The following is a 23,163-nucleotide window of genomic DNA, read 5'->3' as shown; positions in this document are numbered from 1 at the left end:
TTAATTCCTGAAACAATTCCTGAATTGAAGATTTTGAAAACAGAACCCTTTCTGTTTGATTTGCAGAAGGGTGTGACTGTGCAGGGGCTAGCTGACCACTGTGTACTGGAATTAGCATAGTATATTTGGGAACCAAGTAGGTACTGCAGGCTTGACCTTGAGAACAAATCAACTCAAAGGGAAGCCAAAATGTATGTTATTGTACAAAACTGGTCTTTTTACACTCTTGGTGATCTAATTCTATGACAGTGATACTTACTTTAATCACAAACAGCTAATAGAATTTATTACTTTTTAAAAATCGCAGAACTAATTTGTTTATAGTCTGAAGGACCCTGATACTCAATTGGAAATTTAATACAATGGAATAATTGAAAGTTAGTCTTAGTATACCTTTATTTGAATTCCACATACTAGATATTTGGTTTGACTTTAACAATCATAGATATATACCGATTAAAATTTATGTGACTCATTGAACAAAATTAAGATTATGTCTATTCAGTTGCGCAAAATTATCAAGTTGTTACTTTCATAGATAACTTAATTTGATTATACCATAGTCATAATGTTTCTGGATGATTGTAATGTCCTGCAGTACGATAAGTGTAAAGTTCATTTTCATGTGCTAGAATTATTGGATTTTGTTTCTAGATATGAATTATTTTATATGCCATATTATTTCACTTAAATCTTGAATATATTTTCTCAGGAAGATTGATAATGATGCCCCGTTACAAAAGGCCAAAATTTACACTTTATGTCATTGAGCACAATAATTTTGCAAAATCATGTATGTGTGAAAAGATTTGATGTGTGATCAGCTACTTGAGAGGAAAAGCTGGGGTGTAAATGCATGATAAATATGGCTTTTAACTCCAAATACCTTATGTTTGAGCTTGGAGTGTCGTTTTTCCCATTATAAATTGATATTTAAATTACCTTACTTAAATTATCTTAAGAAACTAAGTGTGAATGGTATACCCTTGAGGAACGGAAGTGTCAACTGGTGATGTCCTCCACAGGCAGCCATGCTCTTCAGCTCCGGAGTCTTTTGGATGGGCTTGCTCTCCATCCCTGTGGCGTCCTTGCTTCTGGATGTGCTCTGCAAAGTGTAAGTGCTCATATATGGCTGTAGACACAAAACTGTGTATGCACAGCACCCCTGACGTTTCTGTCATTCTCAGACATGCAAAATCTGCAAAACAGGAGCCAGGGACTTTATTTATTTTAAAGAAGAAAGACGTGATTCAATAAGACAACTAAATGAGCTGAAAGGGCCAAATGAGAAATAAAGTGGTTACTTCCACGTGCGCATTGTTGGATTGGAGAAGATTGTATCAGGGCACATGCCTTTAGAAACTCCCTGCAAGACCACAAAATAGAAAATAAAAAGAGGTTTTTAGCTCTGAACATGTTTCTGGGGAGCTATGAAAGGAAATTTCTTGCTTCTCTGATTCTAAACATATATAAACTATGAAAGGAACAAAAACTATTTTTCATAATTGTTATGTTTTAAAATGCTGTCTTACCCTACAACATAGTTACTAAAGTTAATGATATATTTATTCAGTAACTATTTTAGTATTGTAGATCTCAATTAGTTTCTATGACTCCTGTCCCTATATTACTAAACAAAAGTGCCCTAGCTTTTTCGGTTTGTTGAAGTTCTGCTCACCCCTGGTTACTGCCGTGCTTGCCAAGGGCTCACAGTCAGCCACATGTCCACATCTGTGAAGTCTTCGCAGGAGAATTGCCATGCAAATCTTTTCCCCTGCAGTATCAAGAGGACGGCTTTCAAAACCTTAGTGGATGAAGTTCAGGAGCTCGAGGCGAAATCTCAAGACCCTGGGGCGGTCGTACTTGGAAAAAGGTAAAAGGCAAATTGAATATGTTCTTTCATGAGAGAAGTTTTACATTTTTCTCTTACTAGTGGCTAGAAATAAGTTGTGAGACTTGCATTTATCATTTAACTTGGTACTGGTGGTGTCACTTACAGGTTCTAGAATCCGGGAGTACGGATTCAAACCAGGTCTGCCGTTGCTAAGCAGTGAGCTGTCTTAGATGAGTTTCTTAATGCTCAATTTTTTCATCAATAAAATGGGGCTCATATGCCCGATTGAAATAACGGGAACGGGATGACATAAGCCTGTAATCACAGCATTTAGGGGGCTGAAGCAGCTGATCATAAGTTCCGGGCCAGCCTTAGCTGGTGGTTAGGGAGAGCATGGTGGCTTCCTGCTGAGAAGTGGCTGAAGGAGAGTCAATGAGCTATAGCGAGGACCACAACAGGACAGGAATGCTGTCCTTTGAAACCAAACATTTGCACATAACATCTTAACATTTATCAAAACACCATAGCAAGAAAATGTGAATTCAGACACCAGAGGCAAGCGCTGGAAGATGGCTTAGGGGAGAAGAGAGTTCACTATGTGAGCATTAGGACCTGAGTTCAAGTCTCCAGCACCACATAAAAAGCTGGGTGTGGTCATCCATGCCCATAACCCCAGCACTTTGGAGGGGTGGAGGCCGAAGCTTGTTGGGGTTATCGGAGTCAGTCAGCCTATTTCCAAATTCAATGAGAGACCCTGTATGTACAGAAGAAGGGGGAGAGTGGCAATACCCAGACAACCAGTGATCTCATGCCCTTCACAGGTGCCTGAGTAGGCACACCCCAAAAAAGGGGGTGCGATAGGGATTATAGAGACTGTGGCCTCACTGGGGACAGAGACTCTTGGATGTCACTGGAGTATATGTGAAGCCATGTATATTATGTGCAGGTAAATAATGAGGCTCCGGTTTGATATTCAACTGTGATCATCAGCCAACAGAGCTGGTCCTTAACAAGTCTGGGCTCAGGATCTTCATATCAGACGTCACCAGTTTGTACATCTCCACTGTTTGTCCCTTGGTCTCAGCATATAGGAGAAATTAGCACATACGGGGTGTCGGATGATTTGGTCATGGAGGACCATGGTGAGGATCGCTCCCAACTTCTCAGTATTCTTTTCTTAATGGAAAGCAGTTTCAGTATTGTCTGAGAACCAACCAATGAAATTCTGTGTCCCAGTTTTTACTCCAGTCTTGATGTCAGTATGAAAGCCCATACTCTGTGAAAATAAAGAAGGATATAGAAAAGCCGTTCTGGGGCTAGGGAGATGCTGTGGAATCTCAAGGGCCTGAATTCAGAATTCTAGAACCCACATAAAAACCCAGGATGGTCGAGCATGCCTGTCACCACAACCCTGTGAGGGCAAGAGACCGGCAGATCCCCGAAGCTCATCCGTGGAGTCAGACACTTGCCCAGCAATGAGCTTCTGGCTCACTGACAGATCCTGTGTCAGAAGTAAAGGTAGAGGATGATCCAAAAAAGACTCACCATCAGTGCCCTCTGCGTTCGTGCACACATGTACACAACTACACTAATAAATGACGTTCACCAAAAGTACAACACAACACGCACACACACAAGCACACACTAATTTTATTTTCAATAAAACCTACAAATTGTTTTTTAAAGAAGAAGCTTTATTCAGCCTACTCATCACCAGGGTGAGAGAGATGGAGGAGATCCTAATCTGTGCACATTAACCCTTTCATGGTTAAATGCTTGTTAACTTCCTGGGCATTTCCTACAGTGAGCCAATCAAAATAGTTTGCCAGCTGTGTGATAAAAAAAAAACTGCCCCAAAGCAGCTTGTAGCAGAAAGTGTTTATTTCAGGTTACAGGTTACCATCTATCACATAGGGAAGCCAGGGCTGGACCTGGCAACAGAAAATTGAACACAAAGACCATGGAGGAATGCTACTTACTGATTGGCTTTCTCTGACTTGTTCAGCTGCTTTTCCTACACAGTCCAGGCCCGCCAGCTCAGGCCTATAACCCACAGTGGGCTGAGATCTCCCACATTAATTAGCTATCAAGAAAATATCCCCACAGACTTGCCCGCAGGCCAGTCCACTGGAGCGGTTCCTCAACTGAGATTTGCTCTTCTTGGATATGTCTAGGGTTATGTCAAGATGATTTTAAAAAAAAAAAAAAAAAAAAAAAAAAAGCAACCACCATGCCAAACCAACTCTTGCCACTTTACCACCCATCAAAGGTGACCAGGATTCCTTTAAAATAACACATTCCTTGACTGTATATGAGTTTTAGCCAATAACATATTTTAGTGTTTCTAAAAGAAATACTATATTTAAACTCAGTATCTTTTCGTTCACCTCCACTAAATACCTAAGTTACAACATTGTAATGGAGTAGGAAATATAAAGCAACAGTGTTTAAATAGTAGTTACTGGAGCCGGGCAGTGGTGGCACACACCTTTAATCCCAGCACTCAGGAGGCAGAGGCAGGCGGATCTCTGGGAGTTCGAGGCCAGCCTGGTCTAGAAGAGCTAGTTCCAGGACAGGAACCAAGAAAAGCTACGGAGAAACCCTGTCTTGAAAAATCAAAAAAAAAAAAGTAGTTACTGTGTGATTGCATTAAACAAACTTGGAATTTGCATATTTGGTATGTAAATAAAAGATCTACAGGATTAAAAGAACTACTACCTAAGAATTGTACTAGATGTGGTTTTAGTAAGGCTATATCTTGATCCTTTGCTCTCTCTCTTCTGCCATGCTGAGTTAAACTATTCAACCAAAAAACTAAACTTTTAGTATACTTATTTATGTTAACATGTTATCCACATACTTTATAATGGGACCTGATGGTAATCTTAGTCCCCCATAAACATGGATGACATAAAACTGCGTCAACTTTGAAATAATGAATTGTTTCCCAAGGGTAGAAAAAGCAGGGAAATCCAACTCACCATCACTTCTAATTTGCTAAGCACCCTCCTGTAGATGGCATTTATATTCTGGAGGAGGCAGAAAACAGAGTCACCAAGGAAAGAGCAGAGCAACAAAAACCTATTTGTTTTCTTAGCAGTGAGGTAGGATAGGGGCATGAGGACTTAAAACTCATGTATAGCAGCGGTTCTCTCCCACCGAGCCAAGGTTAAATACAAACCAAGGCATCAAAAGTGAGTCTTACAAAGCACTTTTTCTAATAATCCCTGGCTTCTGGGGGACAGGAGTGGGAGGGACCAGCATTTGTTGAGTGCTTCCTAAGTGTCAATCTCCGCACTGTCAAGCGGTTAGACCCTGCCTGTCTGCCAGAGAGTTATGTATTGTCCTCCATTATAAGTGAGATGCCCAGGAAGGTTTGTCTACAGTGAGCCAGTTAACAAGTAGCAGACTCAGAAAGTCAAAGACGGACTCCGGAGTCTGTGTTCTCCCCTGATGGATGTGCTAGGTTTCCAGGAACACCTCAGTGCTCCAGGCATAAATAAGTAAATCGGGAAAAAGGATCATCCTTTGTATTTTAGTTACTGAAATACAAAACATAAAGTCCGTCCCTAGACTTCTTCAGATTTTGGTGTTGTGATAGTAAAGTATGATGCATTTTGGAAGGCCAGCCTGAAACCTAATAAAAAGGGGTTTGGGGAAGAAGCTGCCCGAAAACTCCTCTGCCCTCCTCCAGCCTTCTAGAATCCTTTCAGCTTCAAACAGCAGAGACTGCCAGGCACCCTGTCCATAGCACTCTGCTGACAGAATCAGATTGTCCCAGGCTCGCACTCTGAACTTCCCCAAAGGAGTTACCCATCCTAGTGGCCTTCAGCTCTCAGGTCTGTGGTGTTAGATCATTTAAAGAGAAGGAGGACAGGGAAAGTGACTTTATAGAGATGAGCCTTTCTCCTTTGTGTGTGGCAAAACCGAGGTTTACAACTACTGCAGTGCCGGTCAAGCTTTCCTGAATATGTTTTCTTCTTTTAATGCAGCTAATTCCCAGTGACAATAAAATATGTTCATAAGCCCTAGTTAACATCCCTAGGCTTCAAAAACTATGTGAGAGATTAATACAAACGTCAACATTTCTAAATATTTTCCTTCTTCGATTTTTGCCTAAATGTCTATGTAATTCATTTATACAATGAGAAGGATCTCTTTTGTGTATTGTGTATATGATAGAGATAATTCCATTGGGGGCTTTCAAGAAAATGGCAAAACACAGAACTAGCATAATTTACAGCAGCTTAACTAAAGCTGCATAGTAAGGAAAAAAACAAGATGAGAATTTTTTTTGTTTTAGCCGATGTCCTTCCAGTTGTTAGAACACACTTGCGTCGCTATGGCTATTCCCTTCCACAAAGACACCTTCTTTCCTCCCACGGTGACTGTTCTTTGCTGTCAAAGAACATTGAATAAATCAGTCACTAGAGAAGCAGCACAATCAGTAAGTCGGAGAAGGTGTGTGAGCATGTCTCCAAATTGCTCAGATTCCTCTACCGACAAATGTTTGAATTTCTGTTGCGTGAGGAACTCCACTGTGTGCAGTAGAGGGAAGATGTGTGATTTCTCACAGTGGGAGTCGCACAAGCTCCACAATTGATTCTGGAGACCTCTCTGTGGAGGTCAGGCTAAGCATTCGTGGATTTTTGTTTCCTTGTTGCTTTATCTAGAATAATTATTTTTTAAAAAAACAATTCGTACTTTAAAATGAAATTGAGATACTTAAACCAGATTAGAGTGGTAATAGAATTTTTCTAATTAAAAGGGATACTATTTGCACTTTGTATTGTTTTCATCTTTTAGTATAACTAAAACTATCATTTTATATCAGAGTATGTCAAAGTGTAAGCAAGATACAGTATGGGTAAGATCGCTGTATTTAAACTCCTAAAAGTTCTGTCCTGAGTATATTGAGTCAATCAAGATTTTAGATGATTTGGCTATGTTTTACTACTTATGTTGAATGGAGTTGGTATTTCATTTGATTTAGATTTACTGGTGCTGGGTAAAGAAATCTTAGTTTTTCTAGATAGCCATGCAGGGAGTACTCACACTCTCGTTTGCTATCTGGGAAAATAGAATAAAAAAGAGTCAGATCGGACTGCCGGCTCTCTGGCTTTTGTTCGGTCTGGCTCCGCTGGTAGTCCTGCTGAGAGCCCTGCTCCCTGAGTTGACATTGTGTTTCACACATCCTGTGCCTGCTCCACAGCCTCACGGAGAGGGCCCAGCTGCTCAAGAATGTCTTTAAGAAGAATCACACCAATCTGTACCGCTCTGAGTCCCTGCAACAGAACCTGCTCCGTGAGTATCAGAGTTTTGATTAAATTCTCTGTGCTCTGTGGATCCCAGTATTTATCAGAGCGATGATAAATATCTTTCCACCATATTTAACCACTTAGAATTAATGGTTTAAAATTTTGCAAGGTGGTATATAAAAACAAGCGGTTGGTTAACAAGCCCGTGGGCTACACCGTCTCGCAGTGAATAGCAGATTTTAAAATGCTCTCTCCGCACTCCTTGCAGCCTTAAATCTTGAAAAGAAACGGTGGGATAAATCTTAACTCTGAAAAGCTGCCTCTGCGTTGTTATCTTTTCTACTTGAATAACTTCACAAGAGTCCTTTCAGCTTTCAGGCAATGCAAGGAAGCATATATTTTCCCCTTCAAAAAATATTTATGCATATTTAGAGTTGGGAGAAGTTATTGGGTATCTCACCCTCTTAACATTTCAAGGACCTGAAAGAGAACATAATACATACAGCCCTATAGTAAATTTGCTGGTGTCGGTAATATATCTTTTATTTTGTGTTTCCACGTGTAATTTATTTTCCTTTATGCTCATGTATAGTGCTCTTGATCTTTATAAGTCAGGGGCCTTTTCCAAAGAAGTGATTCCCCTAGGGATTATCTCCTCAGAGCATGTAAACATCACTAGGAAACCAAAGAGAAAGTTAGCTAAAGAAAGCAGGTCTCTCCTCCACCTCTGGCAATTCCCTGTGTTCGTCCCTTCTCCTCCAAGGGCACCAATTAAGAAATGTTCATATATCTATTTAGAGAGTCTAGGGTAGTGTTTTTATCTGTGTGCTCAATCATGGTAGAATAATTTAGTCACGCTAATTAATACGTTCCTCTCTTCGCCTATATATCCCACTGAACCTTCTCTCGCCTGCATCAATCTGAAAATGTATCCAATGCCATGATTGGACTCTGAGCCCCTCCAGTCATGGAGAAGCAAAAATGAAGAGACTAGCCTTGCTGTGTGGGTCAGAGGGCTGAGGGAGATAGGACAGCCTCTGCCTAGCTGAGTGGGGAAGAATTTAAGCACCACACTGGCAATCTCTGGTTCTCCCAACTCTCCCTTTTTGGCTGCTGATCTTTTGTCTTTTCCAGATGTCAAAAATGAGTGCCCTTGTTTCTGTAGGTGGGAAATATGTGTCATTTCGCCACGGCCACCACCAGCCCTCAGAATGAATGATAATTTCCAGTGAGTTCATTAAGCGATGTCTGTTCTTTCGTTACTTACAGACGGCTACGCTTTCTCTCAAGATGAAAATGGCATCGTCTCCCAGTCGGAAGTGATTAGAGCCTACGATACCACGAAGCAGAGGCCCGATGAGTGGTGATAAGGAGGCCCGAGCAACAGGCTCTGCTGTGTCTCTGAGGAAAGCTGTCACAATCTAAGGTCATCACTACAACCTGCTGACCAATCCCAGTCTGCTCCACGGGGAGGAAAAGTGGATCTGAGCTCATCTCGCAGCCGGACTTCATGGACATAAGCACTATGCGACTCTAGCACCATCGCCCTCAGATGTTCTCAAGTCTTTCTAAACCGGAAATGACCTTGTGTCTTTGCCAGAGGGCTTTCTCAAACCGGGGGACAGGTCAGTGCTCACAAGCTATCCCTCTGGGGCTGTAACTATCAGTTCATTGGCTCAGCCAGCAGTCAATCAACCATTTAAAAAAACAACTCTGAACTGGTGTGAAGGGGAGGTCTCTTGATATCCAGACTTCGATTTCAGGCTATGCTGAAACAAACCAGCATTCTTGATTCGCTCTTCTGAACACTTCTGAACCAGGCATTAAGTGTTTGTGTCAAAAAGTGTCTTGCTAAGTGTTTGCCAAAGACGTTCGGTGTGTGTGTTTCTCACTCAGTAGTCAACTGCCCAGAAATCTAAAAGGAAGTTTCCTCACAGCATGTACGATCCGCATGCTTGACTTTTCAAATGTGAGCGCGACTTGCAAAAATTAAACATTTCCAGGCATTTGCTACTAAAATCTGTGATGTTGCACCTTTGGCCTTACAACTGCTTCTCTGTCGATTGTCTCTTTATTTGTTCCAGTTGGAGGGACCTATGTCCCTGTGACCCTTGTTACAACACTGGTATTTTTTTTTTAAACTGTATTGTTGTCATTTCTGATGAACTCTAGACTCCTTTAGATGTTCCTAAAAAACTGGCTTCTGCTGTGTGTTGAATGATGTCACTTCGTCTTCAATTTTTTTTTTCCCTCCTAAGAAAATTATGCTTATGTATTTCTGTGGGATTTCCCAAGATTCTGTTTCGACGTCTGGGATAATCCATCTGATGATGCATGGGCTTTTTGTCATATGCGTAGGGCTCGGCTTTCGTCCTGTGTTCTGTTTGTCCTCACCGTGTGTTCCCACTGGAGATGGGATGTGTAACAGAGTTGGTGTGACCGTAACTACCCATATGCTTAAGCCTGAAAATTATTTCACAGTTCACTCAGCCAGCAATTCCCAAAGTGAGTCACGCTCCGCTTATTGACACAAGACAGATAAGTAGCGCATTTGCCTTGTGTTAAGGAAACACCTATTCTACTCCGGGAAACCGTCTAGTCCGTGACTACTTCTCACCGTGAATAGGGCCTGCTGGTGCACTTTCAAATAGACGTCCATGCTCATTTGTCTTGGCATTTCCATGAAATCTCCTGACAAATGCCTATTTTGCTACCAACAATAAAAGGTGAAGGGGCTGTTTAAAAACCACACCCAGTTTTCTACAGTTTTTACACTATTTTTTTCATCTTCAAAGATAAAGGGGGTTCTAGTTTTCAGATACACTTCAGAGATCGAAACAAACTCTTCTGCCTTTTATTCAAAAGCCTGTTTGCCTTTAAGTGGGTTACCAGCAAAATAGAGACTTTGAAACATGTGCGAGGACTGGCTTTGAGGAGAGGGATTCTCCGAATTACCCGCCCCCCCGCCCCCATTTACCTTATTTTCCCTTTTTTTTTTCAGTCTGGATTCAAAATCAGGCTGTGTTTCTTCCTCCTCTAAATGTGTAGCTAGTTACCAGTGTGTCTCCGCATTCCCTACAAATGAGAGGTTCTAAGCATTCACATAATTCTAAAGGGAGTAGAGTGGACATATCACATCTCCAACCCATCCTGTTGGAGCTGAGATTAAGCAACCCATGAATCAAAACGCCTAGCAGAACTGCACACGTAGAACTCTTCACCTTGTAAAGCTGTAGACTTTAACCTTCTACCAACTAAATCTGGCCAGTGGGTTTTCCTCAGCCTCCTGGTGGTGACAGTTGAGGTCACACAACAGACATGAGTGGCTAAGCAGGGATGGCTTCCCTTTGCCCTAGCTATTAGAGGCACCTGTCTCCAGATTCCTCCCATCAGCACATTGTGGGTGAGAATGCAGTGGTCTGACACCCGTGTGGAAATTGAAAGTCTTCTTTTTAATCTTGTTTCATGGATTATTTCGATGGGACTCCTCCACATGAGATTCCTCATGGTTAATCAGTACACAGCATTTCCTGAAATGAAACTCTGTATTCCCTTTCATTCCCGCATCCTGTGTTTAAAGTCAGTCTCCCTGTTCCTTAGGCTGGGGAGAGCAGGGGAGCAACAGCTTGGGTAAAACTTGAAACAGAGAGTTGCTGATGCAGTGAGTTTATAGAGACTTGATACTCTGCAGTTTCTAACCATTGTTAGGTGGGAGAAAAGTTCATGGTTTTACTGGGATTTAAAAGACTGCAGTCAAAATTACTTTAAACCTATGTTTTCTCAAAGAAACAATATGTAACTCCACCTTAAAAAGTCCCTTTTAGGGGCTTTAGTAAATGCTGACATGACTGCTTTGTAATGTTTACAATCCAGAAAAGACTATTTATAGCAGAAAAGCCTCATTACTTTAGCATCGAAAAGCTGGGAGTTTCTTCATTCCTGCTGGAATAGACCCAGGAATATATAGCATGGGTTCTCTATGTGCTAGATATACATGGAAAAATGCATTGGTGCCTCGCACCCTGAAAGATGCTTTACTGTAGACGGTATTAGCAGGAAAGCAGTGTTTTCAGGAACATGGGAAATTTGAACCTGGTAAGTGTGCTTCTCGGCTAGCGCTCCCCTCAGCGCTGTGCGTGAGATGGCATCAGTAGCATCTGCCTTTCTCACAGGCAGATGAAGGGATACTGCCAGCTAAGGGAGCCATGCATTGTGTTGTCATCGAAGAGAATCAGTCAGGCTTTTCCTTCCCAACAGGCAGAACGAATTCTCGAAACGATCAACATGTCATCCCCACACTTAATTATATATTCTGATTTTTCAATTTGGTATCCCAGAGAGCTGGGATGATACTCACAGGTTAATTTGTGCTACACTTAGTGCCACGCTCATATGCTGTCATTGAAAAACAGCCTTTCAGAAAGGGAACGCTAGCCAGAGAGCGATAGAGAGGGACATCCTCTTAGAACAGTGTGGAGCTATTGCAACGCTACCTGCCTATCTTGTGGCGGGTTTTTTTGATGGCTCCGGGTCTTAAAACTACAAAATTCATCAAGAAAACGTCCCTCTCATGCACACTGTGGTGACCACGTACGTGGATTCCTTCTGTCCGTTGCTTACAGTAATCCCACGTGACTCTGTGCCTCATAAATGCTTTTTAATGATGAGTATTTCTGGACGGCCTCTTCAACATACCATAGCCTGGTGTTTCTCAGATTAAAATAAAACACTTGTGAAACTCAGTTATACTTTGCTGTGTTTTTTAATTAATCCTCAACAGCTATTAAAGTGGAATGTAAGTTAAATTTTGAAGAAAAGGAAATAAATGCTTTCCATGTCTCTTATTGATTTTTTTCTGTAAAACAACAGCTGTTTAAGTTTTTGTTTCTGTGTGTGTTTGTTTGTTTTGTTTAGTTTTTGATAGGTTTGTGGTTTGCATGACTTAATATTTAAAGTGATTCAGGCAAATGCATGGCTTTTGTAAAAAAAAAAATCTCGATATTTATTTCTGTCTTATAAAACTTTATCGTGGCCTAACTAGAATTTAATAGTCAATGGATAAATTAATTGGTCCTCCACACAACTTTTTTTTTTAACTAAATGGGTTATTTTACAAGCTTCAACAAATTCAACTGAATCTTTTTATTTAATTGGATCTTCTGTTTGGCTTGCCTCTAAGAACTTTTCTTTAGAAAGTCCATGAAACTTCTCAGCAAATGAATCTTCCCTAAGTAGGAAGAAAGCTGGATTGCATATGTGCTGATTCTGACTTAGCAGCAGCTTTCCATGGGTAAGTTCGCTACGGCAAAGCTGTGGACAGAGTATTGTTTTTATTCCCAGTCATAGACTAGAAGCCATAACTGCAGTGAGCACCACTTGTTGTTGGCCTCTTCCAGCTTCAGTTTTCACTTCCCCAAGTGTGTCACGTTAAAGTTAGAAGGCAGCCTCAGAAGGCAGCTATGAGAGGTTACACCGATGCTCAGCTCTGTGGAAAAGCCATTCCTGCCGAAACTGCTCTAGAGGTTGTGGCGCTGCATGAGTGGGGAGTGTCGAATCTGTGCTTAGAGTGGCTCTCTCAGGTTTGTGTACCTTAATGTTTATAAATAGTTACTACCGTTTCTATGCACTGTTCCGTGTCATTGGCCTTTTGTGGATGTGCATGTTTTAAACTGCAAATTTTAAACATTTGTCCTCTAATTGTTATTAAAAACAAAATAAACTTTACCATTACGTAAAGGCACTGGCTGAAGTTTTCGTTGCTACTTTTAGAAATTACATTGTTTCATAAAGCAGTTCAGTCTGAGACAGTGCGGCCACCTGATAGTTCCTTCACATTTTGTTTACAGCTATATTTAATCCACTTCATTCGGCTAAGTACAATACAAAACTAGCTCTGACTTGATAGGCAGGTGGTCTGTGTGATTTGCGGAGAATTATTTTTTGGAAAGTTGTCGTATTTTGACTTTATTGTTTAGAAACATCTCCCAAGTATCTCTGCATTTTAAATCAGCTTGCCAGTCGATAGTTCACTCCGCTCTCTGTCCTTTTGTGTTGGGTGAGTTTCATAGGTTTTCTAAACCCACTTTAAAGAGGAATGGTGGGAGAGAGAGAGAGAGAGAGAGAGGTGGCCAAATTTATACAATAGCATTTGTAAGATGGAACCATAAAATAATTAGCCAAAAGTACGTGGAAACACCAGAAATAAGGATTTTTTTTTTCAGAAATAAGAATCATTTAGTAGATGCACACCCAATGAAGATGTAGTTTGATTAAGTGCAGAAATAGGATTTCTTGATACAGAGGTACTGGGCATGACAAATTGGAAAGTATCTGATTTGATTATACTGTGATCATGTCTGTTTGGCTGTTGGGAGCCCCTGTCCTCTCCCACAGACCTCCTGAGGCACCCAGTGGTGGGTCTTCATGCAAAATCTTAGGAAAGCACTTGATGGAAAGTTATCTCTGAATCCTATTATAACTTACACACTTAATTGCCATTCCCCTTTTTAAAAAAATAGTGTGTGTTGATACTGATGCCTTGATTTAAGATGCCTTCTACTGTTACCATAGGCAACAGCAAACTGAAATATAACGTCATAAATTCAATATGTCATCTCCATTTAAAGTCTACTTTCCCATGCTTACAGCATCTCTAACCTGAAGCTACCAGGGCTGTAACATAGGCACCTCGATTTAATGAAGAAAGGTCTTCCGAGGCTAGATAGCTTCACAAGTAAACTCATTTAAAAAAAAAGTTGGAAAATATGAAATACTTTGTGACATTTGGTCTTTATTACCTCTAAGTACAAACTGGGTAGCAATGGAAAGAAACATTCTGTTGGAATAATTCCACTAATAATGAATGTCTAATTGCAGTTTTTAAATAGCCAGGTACATAATTGTATGTTAACACCTAGCTGCAGTAATAACATGCCTGTAAATTCTTATTTTTCCTAAACATGCATGAAATTTAAAAAGTAAACTAATACCAGCTCAATGTAATGTATCAGATTCCTGGTTGTAACTGGATGTATTTTCAGGGAGCCTTTTATTTATCTCATTTTAGAGAAAATTTTCCTGTGGGTTCAAATCAGTCCAATAATGTGACATACAACTCCTAACACCAAAAAAGAGTAAGTGGGTAGAAGAAATTACAGGGAAACAATCTCTCCATTTGTGCAATTAAAAGTATAATAAGTTGTCTTCAGAATGTATAATAAAGCAAACTTATTTAGTTAGATATGATAAATTGAATGTATAGCTCATGCAGTATTTTGGGCCCACGTGTTAAAGGCTTGGTACACAGAGTGGTACCCTTGGGAGGCGGGGCCTACTGGAAGATGTTTGGACACTGGCTTTCACAGGGGATCGGATGACTGGCCCTTCCTCAATCCTGCTTCTCCCCTTGGCTCGGGAAGGATGCAGCTTTGCTTCCTACATGTTCCGGCGATGATGATGGCATGCTGCCCCATCATGAGCCCAAAGCAAACTGAGCCTCCAAACCCATGAGCCCAAATAAACCTTATATCCTGAAGTTCAACCTCAACTATCCTGTCCCAGTGCTGGAAGATGACTAACAATAACCACAGTACCCCACATGCTGGAGCAATAATAGGCGATGACAGAAATCTGGCCACCTGTCAAGGGGTCATAAGTTATCAAGATATTATTCTCTGTCCCACAGTGGTGCCTGCCATCACAGCGATTGGTCCTCTGTTTGTACTTCACGGCTCTTCACCTGCTCTGTGTACACATTAATTTAGCACCCCGCCCCCTCCCTACTAGAATGCAAGTGATTTAAGACAGTGGTTCTTCCTACCCAGAAAATCCAAAGCAATGAGAACTGTTAACTCTTCCATTTTACAAACGAGAAAAAGAGCCATGAATCAAATGGCCCAAAACCTCTTTTCTGCAAAAACCAGAAACCCAAGCAGACATAAAGCTCGAAAGTCCTGTCAAACCACGTTCTGGTGTCTCCTGTTTCTCACATGTAAAGGGTAAATTTTTTTCTAAAGATTTATACTTACTTATTTATACAGTTTCCTGCCTGTAGGCCAGAAGAGGGCACCAGATCTCATTATAGGTGGTTGTGAGCCACCATGTGGTTACTGGGAATTGAACTCAGGACCTCTGGAAGAGCAGTCAGTGCTCTTAACCGCTGAGCCATCTCTCCAGCCCCAAGGGTAAAATGTTTATCATTTAATACTTCTTTTCATGCTTTATTTCATGTTCTTATACTGTAGTACAAGCTACATATATGACCCCTGATGCTATGGGACATATATGACACTATTAAACTCATCAATCCCCAGTGGATTTTCTGAGAAATATGTTGGACTGTTTTCCTATGAAACTTGGACCTTCTAGGCTATGGTTATAAAGAACATAGAATTTTAAAGCTGACTTCCTGGGGCACAGATCTTAACTCATCTCTTGCCCTGGCACATTCTGTTTAACCGTCCTGCCTTGATTTCTCCATCTGCGAGACAAGCATATAGCAGTCCTACTTCAGATGAAAGATCACCTGAAGACTCAACATCAGAGCATAGACAGCTCTTGAGAAATATGCATTGCTTAATAAATGTAACCATACAAACAGCCATATTTCAAAGTTCTAGTTTCCTAGAGTTCTAGTTTTCCCAATAATCATAATTTGTGGATGCTAGAATTCAAATTCTTCATGAAAACAAAATTTCAACCAGACAATTTGCCCCTGTGTCTTGTGGTCGTGGGATATGGCTATCTTCTCCTCAGAGATGTCAGATGACTTGACCCTTCATGTCTAACTGTCCAAAACAGAAAATATGAGGACTCACAGCCCCTTATAAAATCTTTCAAGACTGCCACTTGCACTTGGTGTGTATCCAGTCACATTGATGTTCAAGAGCTCTAATCTGTCCCTAGATGTCCCTGTTTCTTTTCCTTCATAGATCTTCTTGCCTCAAATTCCATCATGCTTCTCTACTGCCCCCGCTAGTCTTCCTCACTCAAACCTTCCACACATTTCCACATTTCTTTGTGTCTACAACAGGCCCTCAGTATGAGTATGTGGTCTCTTTCCATGTATCCTGCATTCCCGTCATGCCTGCAGTTACAGTGAGTTCTAAGCACTGACTCAAGGACTTACCTTCCCCTACCTGACAGTGAGCTCCCAGGAAGAAGGGACAGTAACAATGCCCCTCTGTTGTTTTTTTTTTTTTTCTTTTTACATGTGTATGTGTGATGTTTGTGTTTGGGATGGGAGGATTCACATTTGTGTGGGAGTGTACATGTGGAAGCCCAGGGCTGATATCAGGAGTCTTCCTTGACTGTCCTCTACCTTATTCATTGAGGCAAGGCCCCTCAGTGGAAGCTAGGGCTCACTGATCTAGCTTGTCTAGCTAGCCGGCTTGCCAGGGATCCATCCTCACTTTCAGAGGGAGCTGGAAATACAAGGTGACTGCCTTGCTCGTTCAGCATTTTCGTGGATGTTAAGGACGCATTCGGGCACTCAGCCTTGTCCAAGTACTTTATCCTCTGAGCCACACTCCTGGTCCCTACAGTGCTTCTTTCCTGAAAGCACCCGCAGTACTGCAGTGGAATGACTTCTGGAATCAGAACTGCATTTATTCCCCCTTGATGTTCTCAGTCCCTCACACAAAGGTGAAGAATGTCATTCAAAGGTTTGTTGAATGGGACATGTCTAGAAATTACCATGGGATGACTTTACTATGATATAATCATAGTAATATTAATAATGTTAGCAGTCACTTAGCTTCCAAAGAGAAGACCTGTACAACGGTACATTTTGTGTCACCAAGTACATGAGCATGAATGTCACTGAATGCCACATAACAATGAGGTACGTACACAGTATCATCCTAATTTTAAATACTATATGGCCAGTTGATTGGCTGGAGAATCCTGCAGGGAAATCTAGATGTGAACCCTCCACAAATTTCTCAACATCAGTGTGCCTAAAGAGCGTGTTCTGCTCTCCAAAATAGCAGGAAAAGGAAAGTACAGCCATTGAGGAACTAGAATCCGGCTCGGCATGGGAGGCTGGGTGTTTCACCCTCTAGCAGACTCTGAAAGTGGGCATGGGAGGTCGCATTTCACCCTCTAGCAGACTCTGAAAGTAGGCATGGGAGGGGGCATTTCCACCTCTAGCAAGACTCTGAAAGTGGTCACGGGAGGGGGCACTTCACCCTCTAGCAGACTCTGAAAGTGGGCATGGGAGGGGGCATTTCCACCTCTAGTAGACTCTGAAAGTGGGCATGGGAGGGTGAAACCAACTCAGTTCCCTCGCTGTGACTCTGCATAAAGGATTGGCCTCTGAGTCCTTAGTAATCTGCTGAAGCTTTGACAATGTCTAATAGGTTCCCGTTCTCCCCCCCACTTCTTCCCTCCCTTCCTCTCTTCCTCTATCTCCCTCTCTCCCTCCTTCCCTCCCTCCCTTCCTCACAGGTATATTACCCATGAAATTCATTTTTTGACAACTAAAGAAATTACAAAGTAAAAATCATTCACTGCCCTCAGCGGGGCCATGAACCAGCACATAAGAACACACCCACGTCCGTTATGTGAGACATACCCATAACCCCAGCACACAAATCTAGGGGGAGCTGAGGGGGCAGGATTATGAGTTCTAGACCAGTCTTGTTGTAGGAACACCTTCTCTCAAAAAAAAAAAAAAAATTCAAAGCAGATGCGGTCCTGGTGTTTGAACCAACTGTACACACCATCTCCAGTATTACCTAGCTGTAGAGAACTGCCCAACACTCCTCTGCCTCCACTTCCAAGGCCGTACTATGATGATTATAATGTGTTAGAATTGTTTGGGGCATGGGGTAAGTTAATACACACCTGCTCGGCACTGTAGTAGGAATTTGGCAGATGTTACCTTAAAAAGACGTGGTACAGGGCAGACGTGGCTACAACCGGCCTGGTGATACAGACATGTATCAGACATGAACACTGTCTCGAAGATCTGTTCTTTACGTTCAGCTGCTTCTGTAGTGGTTTCGTGTAATCTTGAATACTTGGGAGAAAGACCACATTTGCATGTGGGAGAGAGAAGAGGCTAGGAGTTGCCACGGCTCTAACTTCCTGGCAGAGGAGCCATGTCTTCAAACTAGTTTCCTCTGATCCTCAACGGGAAAGCAAGGAAGCCAATTCACCCCCGTAGGGCAGAAGCCTACCTCTGTCGACTCGGCAGAGCTACTGAAGGTGATAGGTGACAATAAACTCCCATAAGCTAGACTCTCCAACTGCACCATCGGGGTGACAGCAAAGGAGATGAGCACATGAGAAACAGGCAAGGCACTGGGAATGGGCAGGTGTCCAGCCTGAAGGATCGGCCAGACCCCATGTTGGGCAGGACGAGCAGTGTCGCGTCTTCTGTGTGTTACAAAAGACAGAACTTCAGATTCCTATGAAAAATATCTGGATGCTCAAACTCTACAGGCCATGTGATGTGTGTGTGTGTGCGCGCGCGTGCGTGTGTGCGTGTGTGTGTACCACAAACAGCCTGTTTTCTGAGATCTCTGTAGGAACTGACCTCTGCAGCTTTCATAAGTTCTGATGAAGACAACGCTTTCCTTCATTCTGACATATGGGATAAAGATGCCTTCTCTTATTAGGCGGCAAAGAATCGAATCACCATTAAGAGTATACATTGAAGAACTTTGATTTGAAAATCTCAAATAGAGTTCAGGAAACCAGAGAAATGTATTTATTCTAGCCTGGTCCACATGTGTAATCACCAGACATCACACACACAGTCGCACAGAAACTGTGGATTCCTCGATGGCTCCCCTATCAGATGGCCTTTGACGTCCACAAAAGTTACAGTGTGACTTCTAGATAATTAGTACTGTCAATGTGGTGAGTGAGTTAAATTACAAATCTTCACATTTATATATAACTCTTTTTACAAATAAATGTTTTAAGACCCAACTGTCCTACTTTTATTTTTAAACACTAATATTGCTGAACAAAAAGTCTGCAATAAATATTCCCCCGGGATGGCAGGGGAAGTGATTTTACACAGAGTCTGTGCAACAATGAATGTCTGAGTCTATATTTAAAGCTATAGTTACCCCGTGTGGTTACTGACACCTCGTATTTTGGAAAAAAAAAACTCTTACGTTTTAAACAAAATTTGTTATTAATTTAAGAAGTAAATGTTCTCATTATACTAATATTACTTATGGTTAGATTACTCCCAAAATTATAAATAGGTGGTTCACTGGCCCCTCGAATTTACTTAACAATTAAATTTTAAGTGAACCTTTATAATTACAATTAAGTGTGTTTCCTTCCTTATTTATGAATATATTTGCAATTATAATTCAGTCAACACAGGAAAAGGAACATAGGACACCTTTCTACAAAGAATAGCTGAACTGTCCAGTGAGATATTTTCCTTCAGCCTGAAAACTGCCGAATATTTTAACAAAAGATGAATATGTCGTAGCGTTCACCATGTTTGCAAAGTCAGATCTTGTCCGTAGCCAAGGACTTCAAGACCAAAAAGTGCTGTGTCTTTCTGGACCTCTCTTCCACGATCGTGATAGGTTACCACAAATTTCCTCAAAAGTGCGGGCGACTCAGCCAGTGTAGCAACACCCCACCTGGCTCCCACTTCACCATGCGGCCTATTCATAGCCGCCACCCGTCAACTGGAACTGAAATCCGGACAGCTCTTCCCAGGTAATGGGGGCTCCTGCTGCAGAGGGTAGGCAAAATACTGGGGTGACACCAGGAAACCGGACGGCTGGGTTAGGTGTATGGCATGGCCAGTGGAGTAAGGTGGAGGTGATGAGGGTACCAGGCAGCCTGGCTCAGGCCTGGCAAAGGAGAACCTCCGGACAGAGCCCCCTGTGGAGCTGGAGCTGGTGGCCGTGCTGGACTGCCTGGAAGGTGCTCTGAGGCTGGTGGAGGTGAGGATCATGGGCAAGGTCTCTGTCTGGTAGCTGCGGAGTGAGAAGCGGATTGGCTGCTGGGAGGGCTCCTTGGGTCTCAAACAGGTGCAGCAATAAATAGCCACTAAAGAGCCCAAGATGATGAAGGCGATGAAAATGGAGCCGACGATCAAGAAGGGGACATAAACAGGCTCTAAAAGGCAAAAAACAGACACACACAAATGCTGGGTAAAGGTCACTCATACCCTTAGTCTCTGCTTTAGCATCTTAGATGTGGGAGGCCGAAGGTTCAATACCGCTACTGCTCAGCTTCTCAAGCATGTGACTGGCAATCTCTGAATCGCAAACTATGATGTTGGAATGTTCAACTGAGACTGTTGCCTCTGTTAGCAATTAGCTGTCATATTAAACATCTGGAAGTCAGAGATGAACCGTCTGTCGTCCTGTTCACGCACTAAAGGGAAAAGCTGAGTTTGAGGGTCACCATGGATGTGCATTTAAATCTAGGTTTTAGGAGTTCTATCATGGTGGGACACTTAAGAGCCTAACCCAACTCCTAGACTGACAATCTATCTTCTGTCCAAATGTTTCCAGTCTAAGAAAAGAGAAGCAGGCCTGTTGAAGGCCTGGGTGTTACAAGTCTCTAGAGATATATAAAGAGGTCCAAAGGGAGCCCCAATTTACATCTCCCACTACCTCACAAACCACCAGCCCTGACTCCAGGGGCCATACCTCTGCCTCTGCATTCGCACCCACAGGCAGAACAACATGCAATTCTTAGTAGTGGCGACCCAGACTTTTTCTAAATGCATCCCTCAGACAGCAAACTAGTTTGCTTCCATTTCTAAAGGGAAGATAGATATAAGACTTTTCACCCTAGAGGTATCATGGGGCAGCTGCGCCAGTGGCTTCGCTGTGTCAAAGAAGCACTGAGAGGCAGCCTCCAGCTTCTGGGCTGCAGACAAAACCCCTGAGTCAACTAAGGCCCTTGTGCCTGCTTTCTGTATCTGATTGGTCTTACCACGGAGACCATGAGAGATAGAAACTCGCTCTTGTCCGGATACAGATACAAATCAGAATGCTTTTTACTTTTCCAGAGACACTCAGTCAGTTCTACAGTGTCCCTTATTCCCCCCCTCCCCCATGTGAGTAACAGAGGTGTACAAGGCCAGGCAAAAGTGACCTGCACGACCTGTGCCCTGTGCCAAGCAGCTGTATGCTGGTTTCATCAATAAACTGATTCTCCGATGGCAATATGCCCATCTTAAATTCGAGAAGTGGCTTGGTGTAGTTAAGTCACCAGAGGTTAAACTGCTCGCAAGAGACAAAGCCACTATCCATCTGGTTTGGCCTGATCTCAGAGTCACTAAATGGTGAGAGTACTCCAATCCTCTGCTCTCTCTTTTGGAGCCCCACCCCACCCGCCACTGCCCACCCACCGCTCCACGGAGGAGGCTGGGGGAGGAGGCTGGCTTATCCTGTCCCAAGTACAGGACCGGGAACCAGCAGAGAAGTCTAGTTTTCCAATAGGCCACGATAGCCCAGAGTTCCCGCTTCCCAGGAAATAGTCTGGAAACTACTTCCCATGTCCTCAGGACACCCTCCCCAACCACCAAAATGAAATCCGCTGACCCCCTTTCCTCTGGGTTGTCATTTGGAGATTGAGACTCGGATGGTCTCTCTGGCCCCTCTTCCCTTGCGTTTCTCAGGCTCTTAGTGTGCAGGCTCCAGGCCGCTGCCTCACAGTCCAGGGGAGTCACCAGCTCTCAGCTCCACACTTCTCAGGTTTCCTGGCAGTAAAACCATCGCCTTGAGCTGTAAAAGGTTTCCCTAATGTTCCAATTCAAGTGGAAAACTTTTTTCAAGGTGTAAATTTCCTCTGCTTGGGGTAGTGATTTATTCACCTCTTAAGTGAGCAAGTGAGCGGAAATTTGACCCGTGTTTTCCGACGTGAGAATAGGGGGCCTTGAGAAAGCCCTATGACCCTGAATTTTAAATCCCTACCTAGAAGACTTGGGTGTTTCTGAAAAGCATGACAATGGGGGTTGGGCCAGAGAGTTAGGTAATAGATGTAGAGAAATAAAGAGAGTTTGGAATAGTAAGGAAATGTTACCACTCGACAAAAAGAAAAAAAAGGAAAAAAAAAGAAAGCAAGAGAGGGGAATGGAGGGGAAGGGAAGGGGAAGGAAAGGAAAGGAAAGGAAAGGAAAGGAAAGGAAAGGAAAGGAAAGGAAAGGAAAGGAAAGGAAAGGAAAGGAAAGGAAAGGAAAGGAAAGGAAAAAAGAAAAGAAAGCTGCCTGCGAACGGATTTGGGCTGTTGACCACAATCGCCTTCACTGCCTTTCCTGACCAGAACGCCCACGAAAACCCAGGCTAGCTCCATCTGTCTTCTCCAGGAGCACCAGGTGCACGCCAGCCCTACAGTCCCTGCAACCCCTAGCAAACTTTCCCTAGGGCCGAACCGCGCAGACCACGTGCAGCTGGGATCCAAAGTGCAAAGCAAAAGGATTCCCTAATCTGAAATGCGGTCACCCACCCTTTCTCAATCCCCAGACCCAGCGGAGTTCATTTTGTGCCCCGAGCTAGTAAAGCATGTCTGTGTCTGGTGGACACGGCTGCTCCGTGCCGGGGAACCGCACTTACGCGCGGTAATGCCGGGATGCTCCAGCTCTCCGCGGTCGTTGGTGCAGCCGCCCTGCTCCAACCTGGCGTCGGCTGCAGCGCAGCAGTAGCGCAGCGCACACGAGCCGCAGCAGATGGTGGCGTCCTGCGTGTCGAAGTCCTCGGGGCACTGGAAACCCTCGTGATAGTTGCCCTGAGCGTCCACCCAGCCGTGGCAGTATTCCCCAGACTGCTGTGCGTCCGCCGGGCCACAGCGCAGCAAACCCACGAGGAAACAGAGCGCCAGCAGCGCCCCCATCGTCGCCCCGCGCCTGGTGGCAGTTGGAGAGTCGGAGGGCGGAGCCGGGGCTCCGGGGACCACGGTTCCGCCTCCCTCCCGGCACTGCGCGGCCAGTTGACCCCGCGGTCGAGAACGCTCTCTCGTGGGTTAGCAGCGGTGGGGCAGGAGGCGCGGGCTGCGCCACGGACTCCGCTGGCAGAAGGATAGCATGGTGCGCGAGGGCGAGGGGATCAGGGCGCAAGGGAGGCCACCGCGGAGGCAGCA

At 43.3% G+C, this 23,163-nt stretch overlaps 2 protein-coding genes across 4 annotated transcripts in view; one reads left to right on the top strand and one right to left on the bottom strand.

The window, feature by feature from the left end:
* Window positions 1-12,822, top strand: part of Atp8a1 (ATPase phospholipid transporting 8A1) — a 208,311-nt gene extending 195,489 nt beyond the window's left edge. For all 3 annotated transcript variants that reach the window (XM_057771254.1, XM_057771256.1, XM_057771255.1), the window contains 4 exons: window positions 1,026-1,114; window positions 1,781-1,873; window positions 7,047-7,138; window positions 8,362-12,822. In XM_057771254.1, coding sequence (XP_057627237.1) covers window positions 1,026-1,114; window positions 1,781-1,873; window positions 7,047-7,138; window positions 8,362-8,459 — 372 coding nt within the window. In that variant the 3' untranslated portion in view covers window positions 8,460-12,822. The remainder of the gene's footprint in view (window positions 1-1,025; window positions 1,115-1,780; window positions 1,874-7,046; window positions 7,139-8,361) is intronic.
* A 6,208-nt stretch (window positions 12,823-19,030) lies between these two features.
* Window positions 19,031-22,921, bottom strand: Shisa3 (shisa family member 3). The gene is made up of 2 exons (XM_057772674.1): window positions 22,641-22,921; window positions 19,031-20,190 (listed from the first exon to the last, which is right to left on the bottom strand). The coding sequence occupies exons 1-2, from the start codon at window positions 22,915-22,917 to the stop codon at window positions 19,751-19,753; spliced, it is 717 nt and encodes a 238-aa protein (XP_057628657.1). The 5' UTR covers window positions 22,918-22,921; the 3' UTR covers window positions 19,031-19,750.
* Between the last annotated feature and the right edge of the window lie 242 nt (window positions 22,922-23,163).

Source organism: Chionomys nivalis, chromosome 6 (genome assembly GCF_950005125.1).
Source record: "Chionomys nivalis chromosome 6, mChiNiv1.1, whole genome shotgun sequence".
NCBI classification, from domain to species: Eukaryota; Metazoa; Chordata; class Mammalia; order Rodentia; family Cricetidae; genus Chionomys; species Chionomys nivalis.
Note: the sequence above shows the minus strand (reverse complement) of the source record. Positions and strands in the feature narration are given on the sequence as shown.